General features: G+C 36.6%; 1 protein-coding gene across 1 annotated transcript; it reads left to right on the forward strand.

The window, feature by feature from the left end:
• The first annotated feature begins 4,256 nt into the window (after positions 1–4,256).
• Positions 4,257–15,851, forward strand: cradd (CARD and death domain containing adaptor protein). Its single transcript, XM_027023002.3, has 2 exons — positions 4,257–4,883; positions 14,457–15,851. The coding sequence occupies exons 1-2, from the start codon at positions 4,580–4,582 to the stop codon at positions 14,750–14,752; spliced, it is 600 nt and encodes a 199-aa protein (XP_026878803.1). The 5' UTR covers positions 4,257–4,579; the 3' UTR covers positions 14,753–15,851.
• The last annotated feature ends 1,016 nt before the right edge of the window (positions 15,852–16,867 follow it).

Genomic DNA, 16,867 nt, shown 5'->3' on the forward strand with positions numbered 1-16,867 from the left:
TACATACGACCAACTGAAAACAGCTTAAACAAATATGTATGTAAAAATGTAAAGTGCCTAACTACAGAATAGGCACACTTACTACAAATAGGAACTGTAAAAAGTTGGCAACAGAAAATTTTAAAAAAGTCATTTCTAAAGTTATTTTTTTCTTATATATAGAGTGCTATTATGAAACATGGGGAATATTGTTGCTTTATGAAACTTAATCTGAGGTTAGTTGGAAACTTTCTATATGAATATATGGCCAATGGCATGGTCTATAAATAGTGTCAGTACAAAAGAGTATACCAAATTCATTTAATTTATTTAGTACTCTTTCATGTGCTTTCAGTCATATTTTCACAAAAGTCTAAAGATAAAACCATGGCAATGGGTGGCAGGGAAAATCTAAGTGAGATGATATGAAAAAAAAAATCATCCTTATATCAGTTAAAATGTAGATAAGTGGATTAAAAAGAGGTAACTGGATTATAAATAAGAAAAAAAAAAAAGATTTATGAGATTGCCCATCAATTAAGTCTGTGTATAATAACATTTTACCTTGATTTAAGGGACACATTGTGTTTAGCTAATTTAGCCACCAAACAAACAACTAAAAAAACACAACTGAAGGCCCAGATGTCCATTATCCATGGTTACTTCAGTGGCATTTCAAAGCATTTCTACATGTCATTTGGTGTTCTATTAAAAATAAAAATGAGAAGAAAAAAAAGTTTAAGAAACCCAACTTGGCAACAGAACTACAATGCACCTTCATCCACACACTCTTTCACACATAATCTAGATGCATGTTGATTAAATTATTAAAATGGACTATATACAGTAGTTTCTGTTCAACAAGCATAGTTTTACTTCTGGAACTAATCTGTACTTGCATAAAACCCCAAAATACCATAGACTAAATATAAGATATTTGATGTTACTCTGAACTTGACTGATTAACTGATATCATGCAATGGAGAAAGAAATTAATTTAATCTGCTTCTTTTAAATGTTTTAAATCAGACAGTCATGTGTAGGAGCAACAATCTGTTTCCATTAAGAACAATGAGGTAAGATCATGGAAATATGCAGAAAATGAACTAAATAAAAATCTGGTGTATGAACAAGTACATTTGTAATTAATAATAAATGTTAACTGATTACCAATGTCTTTCAAATATAAAACACATTTTAAACTTCACACAAACATAAATGGTTATCCAAAGCCAAATCAACTGGCAGATCATGAAGAAAAGAAAACGAAGTCAGAAATAATACCTTTTAGAGGCACAGTAACAAAAAGTTGATATATTTTGAATGGTATGCCATCTAGAAAAGTATTCATCTAGAAAGGTATTTTTGTCTGAATCAGTGCATGCCTTGAGCACTAAACATTTGCACACACAATATTATAAAGGCAGACAAAAAAGTAAGCACCAAGTCAGTGCAGAGATGTCTATCAGAAAATGTTTCCAGCCCACTATGGCAGTGTATGAAAATAAACTGTATAGGTATAAATATTGGCTTCGACAGTGATCGTATATTTATTAAATATTAAACTGTAAAAGGCTGTGAACGTTTAATAATGCAATATCCTCTATCAGTAATCGGAGAGAGTAAACGTGTCTCTGGTGAACCTGAGGTGAAAAAAATCCAGTACAACTTACTCTACTGTGAATGTGAAAAGCATGTGTACAATGATAGAAAATCATGAAATATAAATTAGCCACCAAAGTAGTTAGCTAGCTAATGAAAAAATTGAAATTGGTTTAGCTGGCTAGTTAAACGCTAGCTAAACAAGCAAGTTAGCTTGATAGCTAGCTGGCTAACATTAAGACTTAGGCAGCAAAACATAGTTTAGATGTCATTTTAGAAAAGCCATTCTTTTTATTTAAACGACCATCTAGAATTATTTTTGTGATCTAATTTAAAAGACAAAGCTGACTTTTGATGCCATTAGGCAAGAGATGTAGCGTTAGTTAGCTACAGATAATAGTAGCGTTAACTTACCTAGATAACTAACTTGTTAGCTGAGTTAGATAAGTGACATTTTAATGGCCCCCATTTTTTTGACTTTTTAATGGATGTTTGAGATATACACTAAATAGTTTTGATTATACCTAGTAATTAGTTACAAGCTCAGTTTGGAATTTGCTCTTTGTTTAATCTTGTTAGTCCCGTAGTTCCAGTACAAATATTTTTTTTAAGAACAATTTAGCATTGGTTCGTAGAGGAACAAGTTAGGCTTCCATTAAGAACCTTTTAAGCAGAGGTTGTACATATAACTTTTTTTTTTTTTTTTGTGGGGGGGGGGGGGGGGGGGTGTTCCTTTATTGAATCAAAAATGGTTCTTCTATGGCATTCTTTAAAAGACCATGTTTGGTTCCAGTTGGCACCTTTAAAAGTAAGAGTTTATGGACACATAAAGATCTGGAGTGTGTTCATAGCATTCAGAAGGATGAACTAAATCAAGTTATTTAGATTTCCAAATCATACACATCATACCTTACTCTTTACAGAGATCCTTATGCAAATTATCTCATCTTGAATCAGCTAATGAAGCCAAGAAAGGAAAATAGTAGGGTCAAAGGGTATTAAGCAACTAAACCTCACCTTTCAAACAGATAATAGAAAATAGACAAGGATCATAAAAGTGTGGAGACATAAAACCACTATTTCTACCCATAGACAACGTGTTGTGCAATTCATAACTATCTTTATGGTCATAACTATCTTTACACAATAGTTAACAGTCAGATTATTTGACTGGTTGGTAATGGGCTACTGTGCCTACCTGTGTGTATAATTTTATTTTATTTTTTTAAACATATTTTTAATTTTGAGAAGATTGGATGAAATGCTTAAGAACATGATAACTGAAAGCAAGTGATTTAGCTGAATACTTACATTTGCATAGTGGTTAGTTTAAGAAAAATATGTCTCCAACTGAACACCCACAAACTAAATACGGTAAGAGATCTCCCGGTGTTAAAATTTCATGATACAGGTTACAATATCCTGTCACCTATTCATTAGAAATATTGAATATTACTTTTAGACTACCTAGATGCAAGGGAAGGGCCTTGCAATGGGTCAGTTTGTGTTAGCTATTTCACAACTCTTCATTTTTAGTCAGCTTCTGCACACAGGACTGCAGTTGTACAGGAGATCACATTCAGTCCAACGGTGACACTGATGCGTAAAAAGTCATTACAGCACAACACATTATGTCATAGACACAGTGTCTGAAAATGGTCCACTACCCAAAAATATATGGTCAGGAGTAGTTCAGTTATTCACAAGTAACAAATAGGTTAACTTGAGTGATAAACTGTAGCAACTAAACAAATGGGGTACCTTTTTAAGGCAACTGTAAGAAATGTGCCTAAGAAAGTTGCAAGTAACTGTAGATGCAGGTAAATTCTTAAACAAAATAATAAATAAGATAAAATTTGTTCATTCACTTTTTCTTATTAATATTGTAATAAATCCATTTGAAGCAGATTGTTGTTGTATTACAAGAATAGTATATGTGTATGGTTTCCCCCCCCCCCCCCTTTTTCACCATATATGTGACATTTTAAAGATTTCCCTTCTCTTAGCCACCCTCTTTAACCTTATGAAGGACTTGTTAATTAACTGATTGAATTGAGTCAGATAAATTGAGTCGGGGTGTTAGAGAAGGCAGAAATCTCAAATGTACTGGGCAGGGCTACTCCTGCACCATGACAGAGAAACACTGTTCTAAGGTTTATGCAAGCCATTTTTAATTTTTGGCAAGAATCAATCAGTATTCATGTTTCACCTGCTTAATTAAATTCTGCACGGAATGACATTGTTTGTCACCGTGTTTGTTGTTGATAACTGAGATTGTCGATATTTAAAGTGCAAATATTTTGATGTAGATTAGAACAAAAATCTAGTACAAAAGTATGTTTTGTATATTATCAAAATTAGCATTAGGCCTGTTTGTATGTGAAAAACACACCTTAAAGTATGCATGCCTTGTGCTGAATCTAAATGCAGTAATAGCTATATTATATATTATAGAATATAAGAACATGGAGCATGGTAGGGTCTGCTTCATCATTAAAAAGGAGAAATTAGAAGAACTGACTGATGGGTGGACATTGGAAGTTACAGAGATTTATACAGCAGTGATTGCAAAGTTAGTAAGATTATGTATATTTTGAAACAACTCAAATAATGACACTAAACTTGTGGACTTACATTTAAGAATATGTCCACAAAACTTTGGTTCCTTATATTTCGTTTCTAGTCGGCATAAGTATATGGAACATGAGGAAACGACGTATATGTGAAATCACTCTGCAACAACAAACTTAATATATGTTCTGATTAATTTAAACAACGTTAAGTTCAAATGTGTAGTTTCGTGAGGTCGTCGTAATTTTGGTTTAATTAATTTCACACAGGCTCTAAGAATGCAGCGTTTAGCTATATCTAAGGCGAGGTGCTTCTTTGTAACGCCACTGCCTAGCGGACTTTAGCTAGCTCGCTAGCTAGCACGACAAACTTATTTGCGAGCAAAAATTATTATAAACTAACGTTCAGTTCGGTATGTCATTAAATTATGGATCCGAAGCACAAAGAAATTCTTCGAGCGCACAGACTGCAACTTTCCGAGCAACTTATAGTCGATGACACGATTATTCAATATCTGTATCAAGAGGACATCTTAACACAGAGCCAAGTTGAGGAAATTCAGTCAGAAACATCTAACAAAAACAAGACTTTGAGGCTACTTTATATCCTTCCCAGTCGTGGCCCTAATGCTTTCAACGTGTTTCTGAAATCACTAGAACAAGACTTTCCCTGGATAAAAGAAAAACTGATGCTTTTATTAGCTGAAGGGAGCGCATCTCTTTCGGACCCTGGTGAGTTCCCATACTGCAGTGGCTAACGATATTTATAATAACTAGGAATTTATTATGCTAGCTAGCGACGGATATTACTCCACTATGTGTTATGACGATTTGTTGCGAACCTTACTAGCTAGCGGTGGCGCGGCTTAAGGAAAGTAAAAAAAAAAGTTTGGTTCAACTCCGAGGAGCTAGCTTGAACTGAACTTGAAGTTCACCTTGGTAACGTAGTGGGCTTAGGCTACTGAGCTAGCTAATTTTCTCAATAATTTTCCCTTGGAATAATGCGAACAGCTCGGCTGCCACATCTGATTTCAGGCAAAGAATGTTGCCATATAGTCGTGTCCCCAAGGTGTCATGATGGTGTTTGTAATAAACCAGTAATTTACATTGATTTTTAAACATTCGTCTCTGTAACCTTCCAAAGTGAATAAATCATGCTTTCAAAACACGTCAGCATGGTTTGGGTCAGTATATGATCATGCACATGTTAACAGTGAATGTAACCTTTATTCTCTTACGTGTGTGATAGTTAACAGACTCAACTACAGTGTATTTTCTCTATACCCATCTTTTTGTATTTAAGGTATAAAGGGCAAATTTTAAACCCCATTAATATACTTGATGAACAGAAGGTAAAATTAATTTAAGCAAGAGCATAAATACTATACAACCTTTATTCTTATATCGGTTATGAATCCTTTGCTAGGAGTAACTGCATCAAGCATGTAATCGGTTCATATCAACAGTTTTTCTCTTCCTGCTTTGCCAAGGTTGCTTGCTTCTGCAACTGCCTTATTCATTTATTGTTTGGGGTTTTGCATTTTAGTTTCTCAATTTATAACTTCATACAGCATTGACTCTTCCCCCTGATTAACTGTTTATATTTACAGAGAGTGTCAGGTTTTTGTCTTATTGCTGATGGAGGGCTGACCAGTGAGTCAAAAAACTCATCTTTTTTTAATCATCTGTCAAAAAACATTTTTCCATAACTAGACTGACTTATGTATGTACTACAAGTAAAATTTTGATCTGGCATTCTATTATTTATACTGGTAAAAGAATATGTTCTGAAAAAAGTAGATGGGGATACTTTCACTCTTGAGTCTGACTGAGTTCATGTTTTGTTTGAGACTTGAATTTAGCTTTCATAAACAGTTGTGTAGATTTTATGTTGGCCTAAGTAAAAAGGGAAAAACAGTGTTATATGAAATGTTATACTTTTGACTCATATTGATCTTGCACGCAAATCTGAGCAACTTGTGTATACCTCATCAAAAAAGTACGGTTCTAACAGTTGTATTATCACTTTAAATAAAACATCCTTAAATGGGACCTTTGATCAATAATTTTGTATCTTGCTTTTAAACCGAGAGCTGTGCTGTGGGACAAAGCAACTCTTTTAACGTGGTTTGAGAGAATGAAATGGCTACAGAGAGAGACAGAAGGATGTGGAAAAAAATTCCAAGTTGTGTTTTCAGTTTGTCAAGGCCAGGCTGGCTGCCCTGGTTTCCATGAAAGCTACATTAGTTCCTGGCACTAGCTCTGGGGCCCGGCACTCTCGCCCTGCATCCTCCTTTCTAGGAAAAATTTAGCCTAATCAAAGCCATTTGTTGGCTGCTCTCCCTCTCTTTCCCGTCTCCCTCGCTTCTGAATTGAAGGCTTTATTGACTCGGTAGTTTGACTTATAATAAATGGGAGAGGCCTGCAGATAAAATAAATGAAAAATGCACTCCCTATAAATACAAAACACATTTCTAGGAAACAGAAGATAGCCATTAAAGCGAACAAGAAATCCCTACTGTGAAAACCCAATTTTAATTAGGAAATGGTGATTACATTGTTAAATATGTCTGCACTAGAAAATATTACACAGTTGGGTTTTTTTTTGGGGGGGGGGGCACAAACAAACATAATTATTATGCTTCCTTTTGTCCTTGTTATTCAGTAATGATTCAATGATGTCTGTACAGTTAATATTCATGATGACATTTGTTTGTGGGTAGCCTCTGTCATAGCAGCAGATAATAGCATTCTGTTGGCATGGAAACATGATGAAGGCTATTTCAGATGTTTGTTCTCCTTTGACATTAATTCTAGATCATCTGTCACAGAAAATGTTAGTATTGTCACCTGCATTTTAGTCCTTTCTAAGGGAGATACTATAGAGGTATCTGACTATTTCTGATTTATTGTTACTTCTGTAGTAATCCTTCTCGTTCATCAAAACCCCTCAAAACAAACAACCAAAACGTAGGTCTTGGCATTTCTGACTTTCACTTTTTGACAGTAAAGTAAGGTCACCTTAAGTTAAGAGTGGCCTTCTCTTTTTGCACCATGCTGCTTAGCCCTTACAATAGCAGTAAAGAAAAGTAGGTTCATTTAATAATTGGCTCTCAAAGGAAGCCTGTTTGTTTTTATTTGGCACTAACCCCACCTTCCGGCACAGTGTGCTTTCCAGGAATCTCAGGCTGAAAAAAGTTATGCTGTCATTGTAGAAACATGCAGAAGACCCTCTCCTGGAGCCAGGCTCCTCTTAGCAGTGATTTAGCTTCAGTCCAGCTGGCCTTTTTCCACCTATGCACTGTGACTTTATTAAACTCCTTCTGAGATGGCCAAGGGTTTGCCCTAAGTTCTACACAGGAAAAATGTAGTAAGCCAGGGATACATTTTTACCTGTTTTCAGGTGATCATCTTGAAGAAGAGGCATGTGTAGGTGGTAACAGGGTGCTTTGCTGGAGATGGAGCAGTCAAATGCTTGCTTCTTAGGCACACCTTCTCGTATCGGTCCTGAATTAGTGTAGACCAGATTCTGTATTCACCTTATGTGTTTTGTTTTTTTTTTCACAAATGCAGGCTATTTGGAGCTGCTTTGTGATATCAAATTGTACATTTCCAAGCTTGTAAGTATAGAAACTAAAGATTTACTATTGTTACTCACAAGTCGCACACCTAATCCATATACATATTTCTTAGTTAACTATAACACTTAATATTTCATGACATATCTCTAATGCAACTAGGTAGCCTGCAGTCTGAGCAATATATAATCTGTGCTGTCCTAAATAAATAATATATATTTGGGAGGCACTGTATATAATGCACCATTTACCCACTGACAACAGTTGGGTACCTCACCAGGCTTGTCTATACATCCCTCAGTTGTCAGACACAGGTGTCCTGCATCACATCATTAGAAGAGTAGCAACTGCATTTGGTTGTAAACTAGCTCTAGAGTGCTGTTGGGGAAGATGTGCAAAGGTCAACCCTGGAACATGGTGGAAATTTGAAGGCATCTCAAACTAAAAGAAAATTATTTTCAAAAACAGATCACAATGATTTATCTTATGTATTCCATAGCATATGGGGCAGTGGTACCTCAGTGGTTAAGGTACTTGACTTGTAATTGGAAGGTTGCTGGTTCAAGCCCCACCACTGCCAAGTTGCCACTGTTGGGCCCCTGAACAAGGCCCTTAACCCTCAGTTACTCAAGTTGTACTCAGTCATAATTGTGAGTCACTTTGGATAAAAGTGTCAGGTAAATGTTAATAAAGTTGGGTAATATGAGACTAGAACTCAGATTTTAAAAATGTAAATATTATCTTGATATGAATGTGACTTTGGTTGAAGCTTGAGTGAAGGATCAGAGGGGGTGGGAAATTCATTGCATGTAGTTACTGCTCCCAACCAGTCAACACATTATGCTGCTCATTCTAAAGTATAACACTAAACAGTATGGGGAGATTCTTCTTTCACCATTTGTAAAATAGCCACCAGAATTACAAACTAAGAACGTCAGTCATAATAAAGGCAGTTTCATATTTGAGAACTAGTACCCCATTTTGATTGCTCTACAGAGGGCACCATATAGGGCACTCAGCTTGCAGAAACCCTTTAGCATGACTGCTTGGTTAATTTGGGTTGACTCCAGGATTAGCCTTCACTTCAGTCCTCTGTTGTTCTGAAAACTGTAAAAGAGAGAAGTCTCATATGACTCGTATCCTTTGAAGATGCTAATTTATGATCCATGTTAGAAGATGGACATCAAATAGAAAGGTGTCATTTTGAATTTTTATTGTCATAGATTAGCATCTATTGTAAAATGCTGCCACATGATTCATTGTATACGTCCTAGAAAATGTAGATCCAGTATATAACATATTAACAGCCCATGTCTTAAGTTCCAAAAGACCTATTTTGTATTCAACGGTGGGTTTTCATTACCAGGCAGATCTGCCTATCTAATGAGCTTACAAAGGTTACATGACCACAATTACGTATTCCCCATCCATTTGATCTACAAATACGTTGTGTAGAGTACCATTAAAAAGGATGTTCATCCCTACTGGATCAGAGCAATGGCCAGGTAAACAGCACCATCTCCTATTGAAGCAGCCTCAAAGCCCGGCTTTGTACACATTTCTACAGTATCAAATGTATCCTAGCAAGTCACCACATACTGTTTCTCACTGTTCCTTGTAAGTAGCAGGAACTGCTATACATCAGCTTGAGCTCTCATTAAGTGGACCATTGCTTGTCTTAGGACTGCATGTAACGTAGCCATGCACAGACGGCACTGTTAAGAGCACATATAGATTCAAAGCTTTTCATTAAGGAGGTCTAGACCTTATTTTATGATGGGACCAAATTAAATTGTTGCTGTATTAGAATATATGATAAAGTCGGCCTTAGTAAACCATCATTCAGATGTAGTTCATTTGGTTTCACAGAAGCATCTTCAAAACTTTTTGTTGGGTACGGTTTGTTAGGCGATTGTACACCTGACCTTATTACATTATGTTCAGGAATTCTGCATAACAATAATTGATGGAAACACAAATTCCCATTTTATTTTGCCATTTTTATATAATTTGTTGTGGAAAATTTGCTTAAAAATTGCAAAAGCTTTAGATCCCCGACTGTGACAAAAGTAGTTCATAGAGTAAAACAGGTTTTATGTATATTTATGGAGTTATCAGTCAATCCCATAACAGTTAACGTCTATTTAAATATTTTATGTGGCAGTTTAGGGATGAGTGATATATGCAAATTATGAACTGATATGAGACCTGGAAGAGGGTTATATGTCTATATTATTTTATTACATACAATGAGCTGCAGAAGTAACAAACAGTACCAAAAATAAATACTAAAAAAATAAAATGCTGGAATAGCAGTTTTAGTAGATCCAAATGACCAAAGGGGTGTCATGGTTTGAGTACCGCTCAACAACTGAACATCCACATTTTCTACATTAATTCATTATCGGCCTTTTTTATCTTCAATAAATATTCAATTTAGGGTTTTACACTGTACAGTTATGTTCTTTTAAATCTTGTCCAAAGGTAGGTATTATATCTACAAAAGATGATCAGTAATAGCAAGCTAAATGTTTTGGATAATAAGTAACATTTGGCATTTCTCTTCCTTCTGTCCTTGCTAACAGCACATTTTGCATGTTTGCTGTGGTCACGTTTGGATTTTTGCATTCCTGTACTGGCAGTTTAGCACTTGCTTTGTAATGAGTTGAAAGTACTTGTGTTCTCTTATGGAAATCTGAACTTTAGAACTATTCTTCTTCCTCTTGTAACTCTACTTAAATCTGCACCCACACATCATATCCTACCTGCAGACAAAGACTACTGAGAACTTGCCATGATATTTTACCTGTCTACATGTGTACACTGACAAATGTTTGAGAGATAGTAGTGAGCATATGCTTAGATTATTTTGCTGTAGTTATCAGATATGTGTGATAGCTTTAATAGGACAAGACCAAAAGCTACTGTTTCCTTTCTAGTGGACATTTTTGGATCTTAGGATTGACTTTTAACTGAATGATTAAAAAACTATGGGGAAACCTTCATGTGTGCAATAATCATATACTGTATTATTTTGAATCTGTAAGAAATAAATACCAATCATGCAACAAAAAATTGGATCAAGGTCTCTGTAAGCATTTGCATATTCTGGAAGACATATCAGTATATAAACAGGTGTGAGAGGCTTTCCTTATCATTTGCAGGTTTGATCAGTGTAAATGCGATAATGGCCATGCCCTTGTGAACAGGATAGTCTTATAGGATTTCCTGGAATCAATTGTTCACTCAGGTGTTTGTACAATCTTGTCTGTAATTTAAAGCATTAGTTTTGGAGAAGATCTGATTTTCCAAAATGTTGTCAATCATTTGAGATGTATTTAGTTTCCCATTTTTGCCTCTGTGTAGTTTAACCTCAAGGCTATCATCATTAACTAGTAATGGACTAAGGGAAGTTTATGATCGCCAGATAGCATTCACTGACCGCTTAATTAGGAACACCCAAAGTTATGCTGGGTAGAACCCCCATTTGTTCTAAGCCTCAGTTCTGTGTGGCATAGATTCCCCAAGGTGTTTCAAAAGATTCCTTTGAGGTTTGGATCCATGTTGACATGATTACCTCTTGTAATTTTTGCTACAATATCTTTTATTCCACCACATCACAAAGGTGTTCTGTTAGACAGAGAACTGGTGACTAGAGAGGTCACTGAAGTACACAGTGAACTCACGGTAATAGTCAAAAAATCAGGTTGAAATGACTTGTTCTTTGTAACAGTGCGTTATGCTAGAAGATGCATTGTCAGATTGGTAAATGTTCTTGTTCTCAGCTAACAAGAGTGGAACCTGATGTGGTCTGCTCTAATATCCCATCTGCCTCAAGGTATAATGTGTTCTACATTCTGAGATTCGGTTCGCTTGCCACGATTGTAAAGAAAGGTTATTTGAGTTACCATATCCTTCCTGTCAGCACAAGCCAGTCTGGTCATTCTCCTCTGATCTCACTCCTCAAAAAAGGCATTTCAGCCTGCAGAACTGCTGCTTACTGGAACAGTTTTGTTTTTTGCACCATTGCGTGTAAACTCCAAATTATTGTGTGTGAAAATCCCAGGGGATCAGCATAGTCTGCAATGCTCAAACCTGCTCATCTTTCACCAGCAACCATGACATGCTTAAAATGTCTTAGATCATATTTTTCCCCATTCTGGCATTCAAACATTAACTGAAGGGCAGTTTCTGCATGATTTACACTTTGCACAACTGCTATGTGGTTGGCTAGTTGGATAATTACATGAATAAACAGGTGAACAGGTGTTCCCAATTAAGTGGCAAGGAGAGTATATATGCCAAATTCACCATGCACTTACTTTACTTGTTAGCCTTGTTAGCTTTGTAGCTCAAGTACAAAACCAAAAAAGCAAAATTTGAGACCAGGCATTTTGGGTGATTTTATATAATTTAAGATGAGCGAAAAATTTGTGTAAATTAGATTTTTTTTTTTCTTTAAAATGTCTACACATCTGTGTGAAATTTGAAGATGTTGAGAAATTACATTTGAGCTCTCTTATTACTCTTGATCTCTCATACATTTCCCATATGACTTTCCTTTCAGAACTGTGACATTGTTTATATACATTTACCTTTAAGATGCACTTTGAATTTGAATAAATTGGAAGGAAATGTTATCAAAATAAAGTCTGCATGCAGTTGGGGCCTGCACACTGCAGCCTGTTCACTGATGTGTTACAGCTGTACTCTGCATTTATGAATGCTCTTACATGCAGTGGCTAACATGTTTATGTGAGTATACTGACATTGTTCACATGGGCTGAAAAACGTTTAAAAATATTTTTCTTAATGTTAAACCTATGGATTGAATTATACTAATCAGTAACACACATGTAATAATTGCATAATTAATTCTAAATAAAGTAATGTCTAACATTCATGTTAAACAAAAAAGGTTTTCCTTGTAAAGTTCTATGAAAAGTTTTTTGCCAGCGAATAAATAGGAAAAGGGGCATATATCTGTATATAGATCGGGAGCAATCAAAGCGCTTTACATGTTGGGCTAAAAACTATAAATGTTGGGGGAAAGTATCAGAACAACTCTCATTGTTAAGGACCTTTGAGTCCTTAAATGTTACCCATTAAACAGTTTTCTGTTTTGACAGATTTAATGTACAAAAGTCTACACAAGGGGCATTTCGATACTAAAGCTAGGTGTTACAGTAAGGTTGTAACAAAACTCTTCAGGAGGGTTAATCTCCAGGATCAGAGTTGGATGTCACAATTCTGCAAGTACACAAGCTCTACCTGGGTGAACAGGCCATGTGTGATGGTGCCCATCCCTGCAGGGAAACAGAGCCTAAATCAGGTTTATCCACAGTCTGAGGTAGTTCCAGCTAATGTGGTTAAGATGTAGTGGTGTGGATGGAGAGGTGTCAATTCTTTCTTAACTGAAATCAAACGTGATTGTGGATAATGGTGGAATCTCTGGGTTAAACCTCTTGTTGACTTCCCGTTAGGATTATTATGCTGATTTTGGGCAAGACACTAGAACCAGAAACTTATCCTAGAATTGCCATAGATGATTTTGCTTTGCAGTGCCATTTTCAATTTGCTGTGTCTTAATTCTAAATTGTATTTTACATTATTCGAGTTGTGGGGTTAAAAAAATGATTTGGGCCTCGTATATGTGTATCGTTTGTTTTGTTCCTAACGCAGTGTTAACAGAACCCCAAAGTTTGATCTTACATATAAGAATGCTGTGCAGGACAGCAGATATCTACTGATTATAACATTATACTTGGAGTTAATGCTAGTTTACGGGCATTTCCAGACTGGCAAGCTTTATCACTGGATTAGATCTACATTACACCTTAAAACAAGAGTCTTGCCAGGAGTTCTACCTCTTGGGAAAAGAAGAGTTGGTTTGTTTTCAGGCCAAGGACTCTGAAGCTCTGATGTGACCCCTTTCATCACCCAATGGCTGTCCTTGATTCTGTGAGGCGTTTAAAAAAAACAACAACTTTCAAAACAAACTGCTAATCTGAACTTTGTTCTTTTTGTCCCTACCGGTGTTCAAATAAAACACACCTCTATCCTCCTAAAAAAAAAAAACCAAACAACAACAAAAAACAAGAATGTGATTTTAGATCTCTCAGCACAGATACCAGTGTCTTAGCAGTAAAATAAAGATTCAAAGACATGCTTTTAACCCCTTTCTCTCATATAAATGAAAATTGAATCAAGAAGAGATGGCACTTTGTATAGGTATCGATGAGTGCGTCTTCTATTTTTTAGGTATTGTACTGCAGCAGCTGTTGCATACTGGCTGTCTCAGCGGCACCTTGGTTTAGTTGTGTAAGATGGTCTAAACATGTCGCCAAGTGAAAACAATTTTTGTCATTTCCTTACTAAGTACATATTTTTCACACAGGCCATGGTATTCTGAAAAGTATATGCTACTTATGGGTATTTGGATCATGTACTGTGAATCATGAGATGTATTTAATTTCTATTTAACCCCTTTAAGACCTAATGCATCTGCTGTAACATTTTTAAACCTTAATTACTTAATTAAATAATTGTAAGTAGCATCAAAGAAAAACGGTATCGCAAACCTGTAACATTTTAACCTTGCATTACTATAATTTTTTTCCTGTTGATTAAGTTGTGTGATGGTTCCACATGATTACAGGTCAATGAACTGTGGGTTACTAAGTCTGGTTTTATAGTCAGGGTCTTTTCCTGCTCTCTCCATGTTTAGCTCAGTGGAGTGTTCCCCCGCACCTTCTCCACCTGGCTCCTTCCCATCAGCAGCTGAACAAGCTGGCCTCTTGTCTCGGCTCAGAGTGGGAGATGGTGCTGATGGACTTGGATCTGTCACCGGGGGAGATCTACCGTTGCCGTGCTGACCACCCACTCAGTGTTCAGAGCCAAGTGCTGGCAGGACTGGTGATGTGGAAGCAGTTGCAAGGCAGGAGGGCCACTGTGCAGCGCCTGCTCCAGAGTCTGCAGGCTGCAGAAGTCCATCCATCTGTCCTCAACCAGGTGTTCTTCTGATGCTTGAGGAGAGAGTCCAGCCTCCTGCTCTGCTGGTGAAATCACTTAATCCCCAAACAACAGCATGCCAGCAGAGATGAACAGACAAACATGCTGTATACCATGTTGGGGATCTTTAGGCATGTTAACAGCAGTGTAGGAGATGGTCAGTTTGGGAGCTTTTCTGGTTACTTAGCATATTAGAGTCCAAGCTCTATCAAAGCAGCCACTGTATGGACTAAAAGTATTGCTAGTGTTGCTACTTCGAATCTAGTCACTGAAGCAGGATTAACTTACATTGTCTCAATTCCATTTATAGAATTTTTTCGGATTACAAAATAATTATTTGTTGGAAAGGTTTTAAAACTTGAACTGAAAATGACTGACTCATTCATTAGTCAATGGTTTGTATGGAAAAATACCATTTCTTTTACAGCTTAAGGAAACATGTTTTGAAATTCTGAATTTTATTCCCAGATTGTCTTTGTTGATTGCTGTCAGTGTTTGCATTTACATGTCCACTCTTTATGCTTTTTAAAATATTCTGTTTTTTTTTCTTTTTTTTTTGTTTTTTGTTTTTTTTCCCCTGTGGAGCCCTACTGAGGTATGAGATAAAATGATAAAATGTACCTTGTATTGTGTTTGTGTTCAAAATAATTTCAGGGTCAAATACTGTCAAACTCTTGTTATTAACAAACAGTTGTCCATCAGTGGGGCTTGCCACTGAGAGCATCATAAAATGTGTCTTTTAAGGGATGGATGCCCAATGGCATGCAGCCAGTAGCCAAAGTTTACTTTGGGACACCAAAAATGTGGGTGTTTTGGATGCACTGAAACCAGCTGTAGGTCAAGGTGACTTGCTCTTGTTAGTTGTGATTAAGACCTTTAGCACTCAGCAGTGATAGACTTGGAAACAGGTACATAGTGTCAGGCTGTGTTCTACAGATAATAAGGAAATCACATATGTCTTATATGTACAGGGAGTAACTACAGTGAGGTTTAGATTATTTGTGTCCAATAAATTTGGTGATATGTCTAGCAAAGCCCATAAAAAAAAAATGGTGATCTTTACCAAAGCCCATCAACCAGGAAAATAAAGCACACTGGGTTGTTTTTCTGACTTGTTATAGCACTTGGTCTGTTATTCTCCCAAGCATATACAAAGTGCTAATACAACCATGCACATGCTCCTCCGGGGGGAGGGGGGGGTTAAGACACTAAAATACAACTCAGGTTTTATGTATGTTTCTCAGAAACTGAAGATATTTTAAAAAGTTCTCAGAACTTCTCTGTCTATCAGGTTAAACCTGGGATCTGTATATACAAATCATGTGCTGATGTTTTCATCCAGTAGGCTCTGTCTGAGCATCCAGGCCTGCCCACAAACCCATGTTTAAATGCTTTTGGGATCCTAAATCTTGAGGTTTGGAGTAGCATTCAAGAGGGAGGATATGAATGGCCTTTATGCTGTAATTAGGACATGACTGACAGCGGTTACCCATTTTCCTGTAAGGTTCTGTGCAGCATACACTTGAGACCCATTTTGACCCTAATGAACACCCTGTGTTAGTCTGCCAAACTCATTCTGGAAGCTGGGGTATGCTCAAATAATGTGCAATATGGTGTGCAGTGGGGCCTTAAGTGAATGATTAACAGAATAATGTAAACGCCAAGCTGTTTAATATAATTACACACAGGATATCAAATGCCCTGGACTAAACCTTTATGGTTTCACATAGGGCCTAGCCCACTCTCTTCCCTCATAATAAACCTCTAAGAATCCGCTACCTCACAAGCCCTTCACTGGGGATTCCATGTAAACCCCTCCCTTTGTTGGTATTTAAATGAATTAATCCCATGTCACCACTGGAAGGATCAGTGGTGAGGTCTCCACTCCTCTGCTCACTTTTCAACTTAATGAACTTCTGTAAATGTAAATCCACATTGACCTTGCTGGTGTTAATGCGTGTTTTGTGCAAGTAACACAATACACTGTGTTCTGCCTACATCCACTACCAGTTTATAATCTTATATTTCAATCCGTCTACCGATATTAACCTGTGCTAGCTCTCCAGTACTGTGCCCCCACGCACAAACCTAATTACTACTAACACCACTGCGTAAAGGTAGCCTTCA

Source organism: Electrophorus electricus, chromosome 4 (genome assembly GCF_041902795.1).
Source record: "Electrophorus electricus isolate QZ-2024a chromosome 4, ASM4190279v1, whole genome shotgun sequence".
Lineage (NCBI taxonomy): Eukaryota > Metazoa > Chordata > Actinopteri > Gymnotiformes > Gymnotidae > Electrophorus > Electrophorus electricus.

Excerpts from the sequence above, each read along its gene's own strand:
- cradd (XM_027023002.3), top strand. The coding sequence starts at position 4,580 with ATGGATCCGAAGCACAAAGAAATTCTTCGAGCGCACAGACTGCAACTT. Across the intron at positions 4,884-14,456 it reads CGCATCTCTTTCGGACCCTG|CTCAGTGGAGTGTTCCCCCG; the intron begins GTGAGTTCCCAT and ends CTCCATGTTTAG.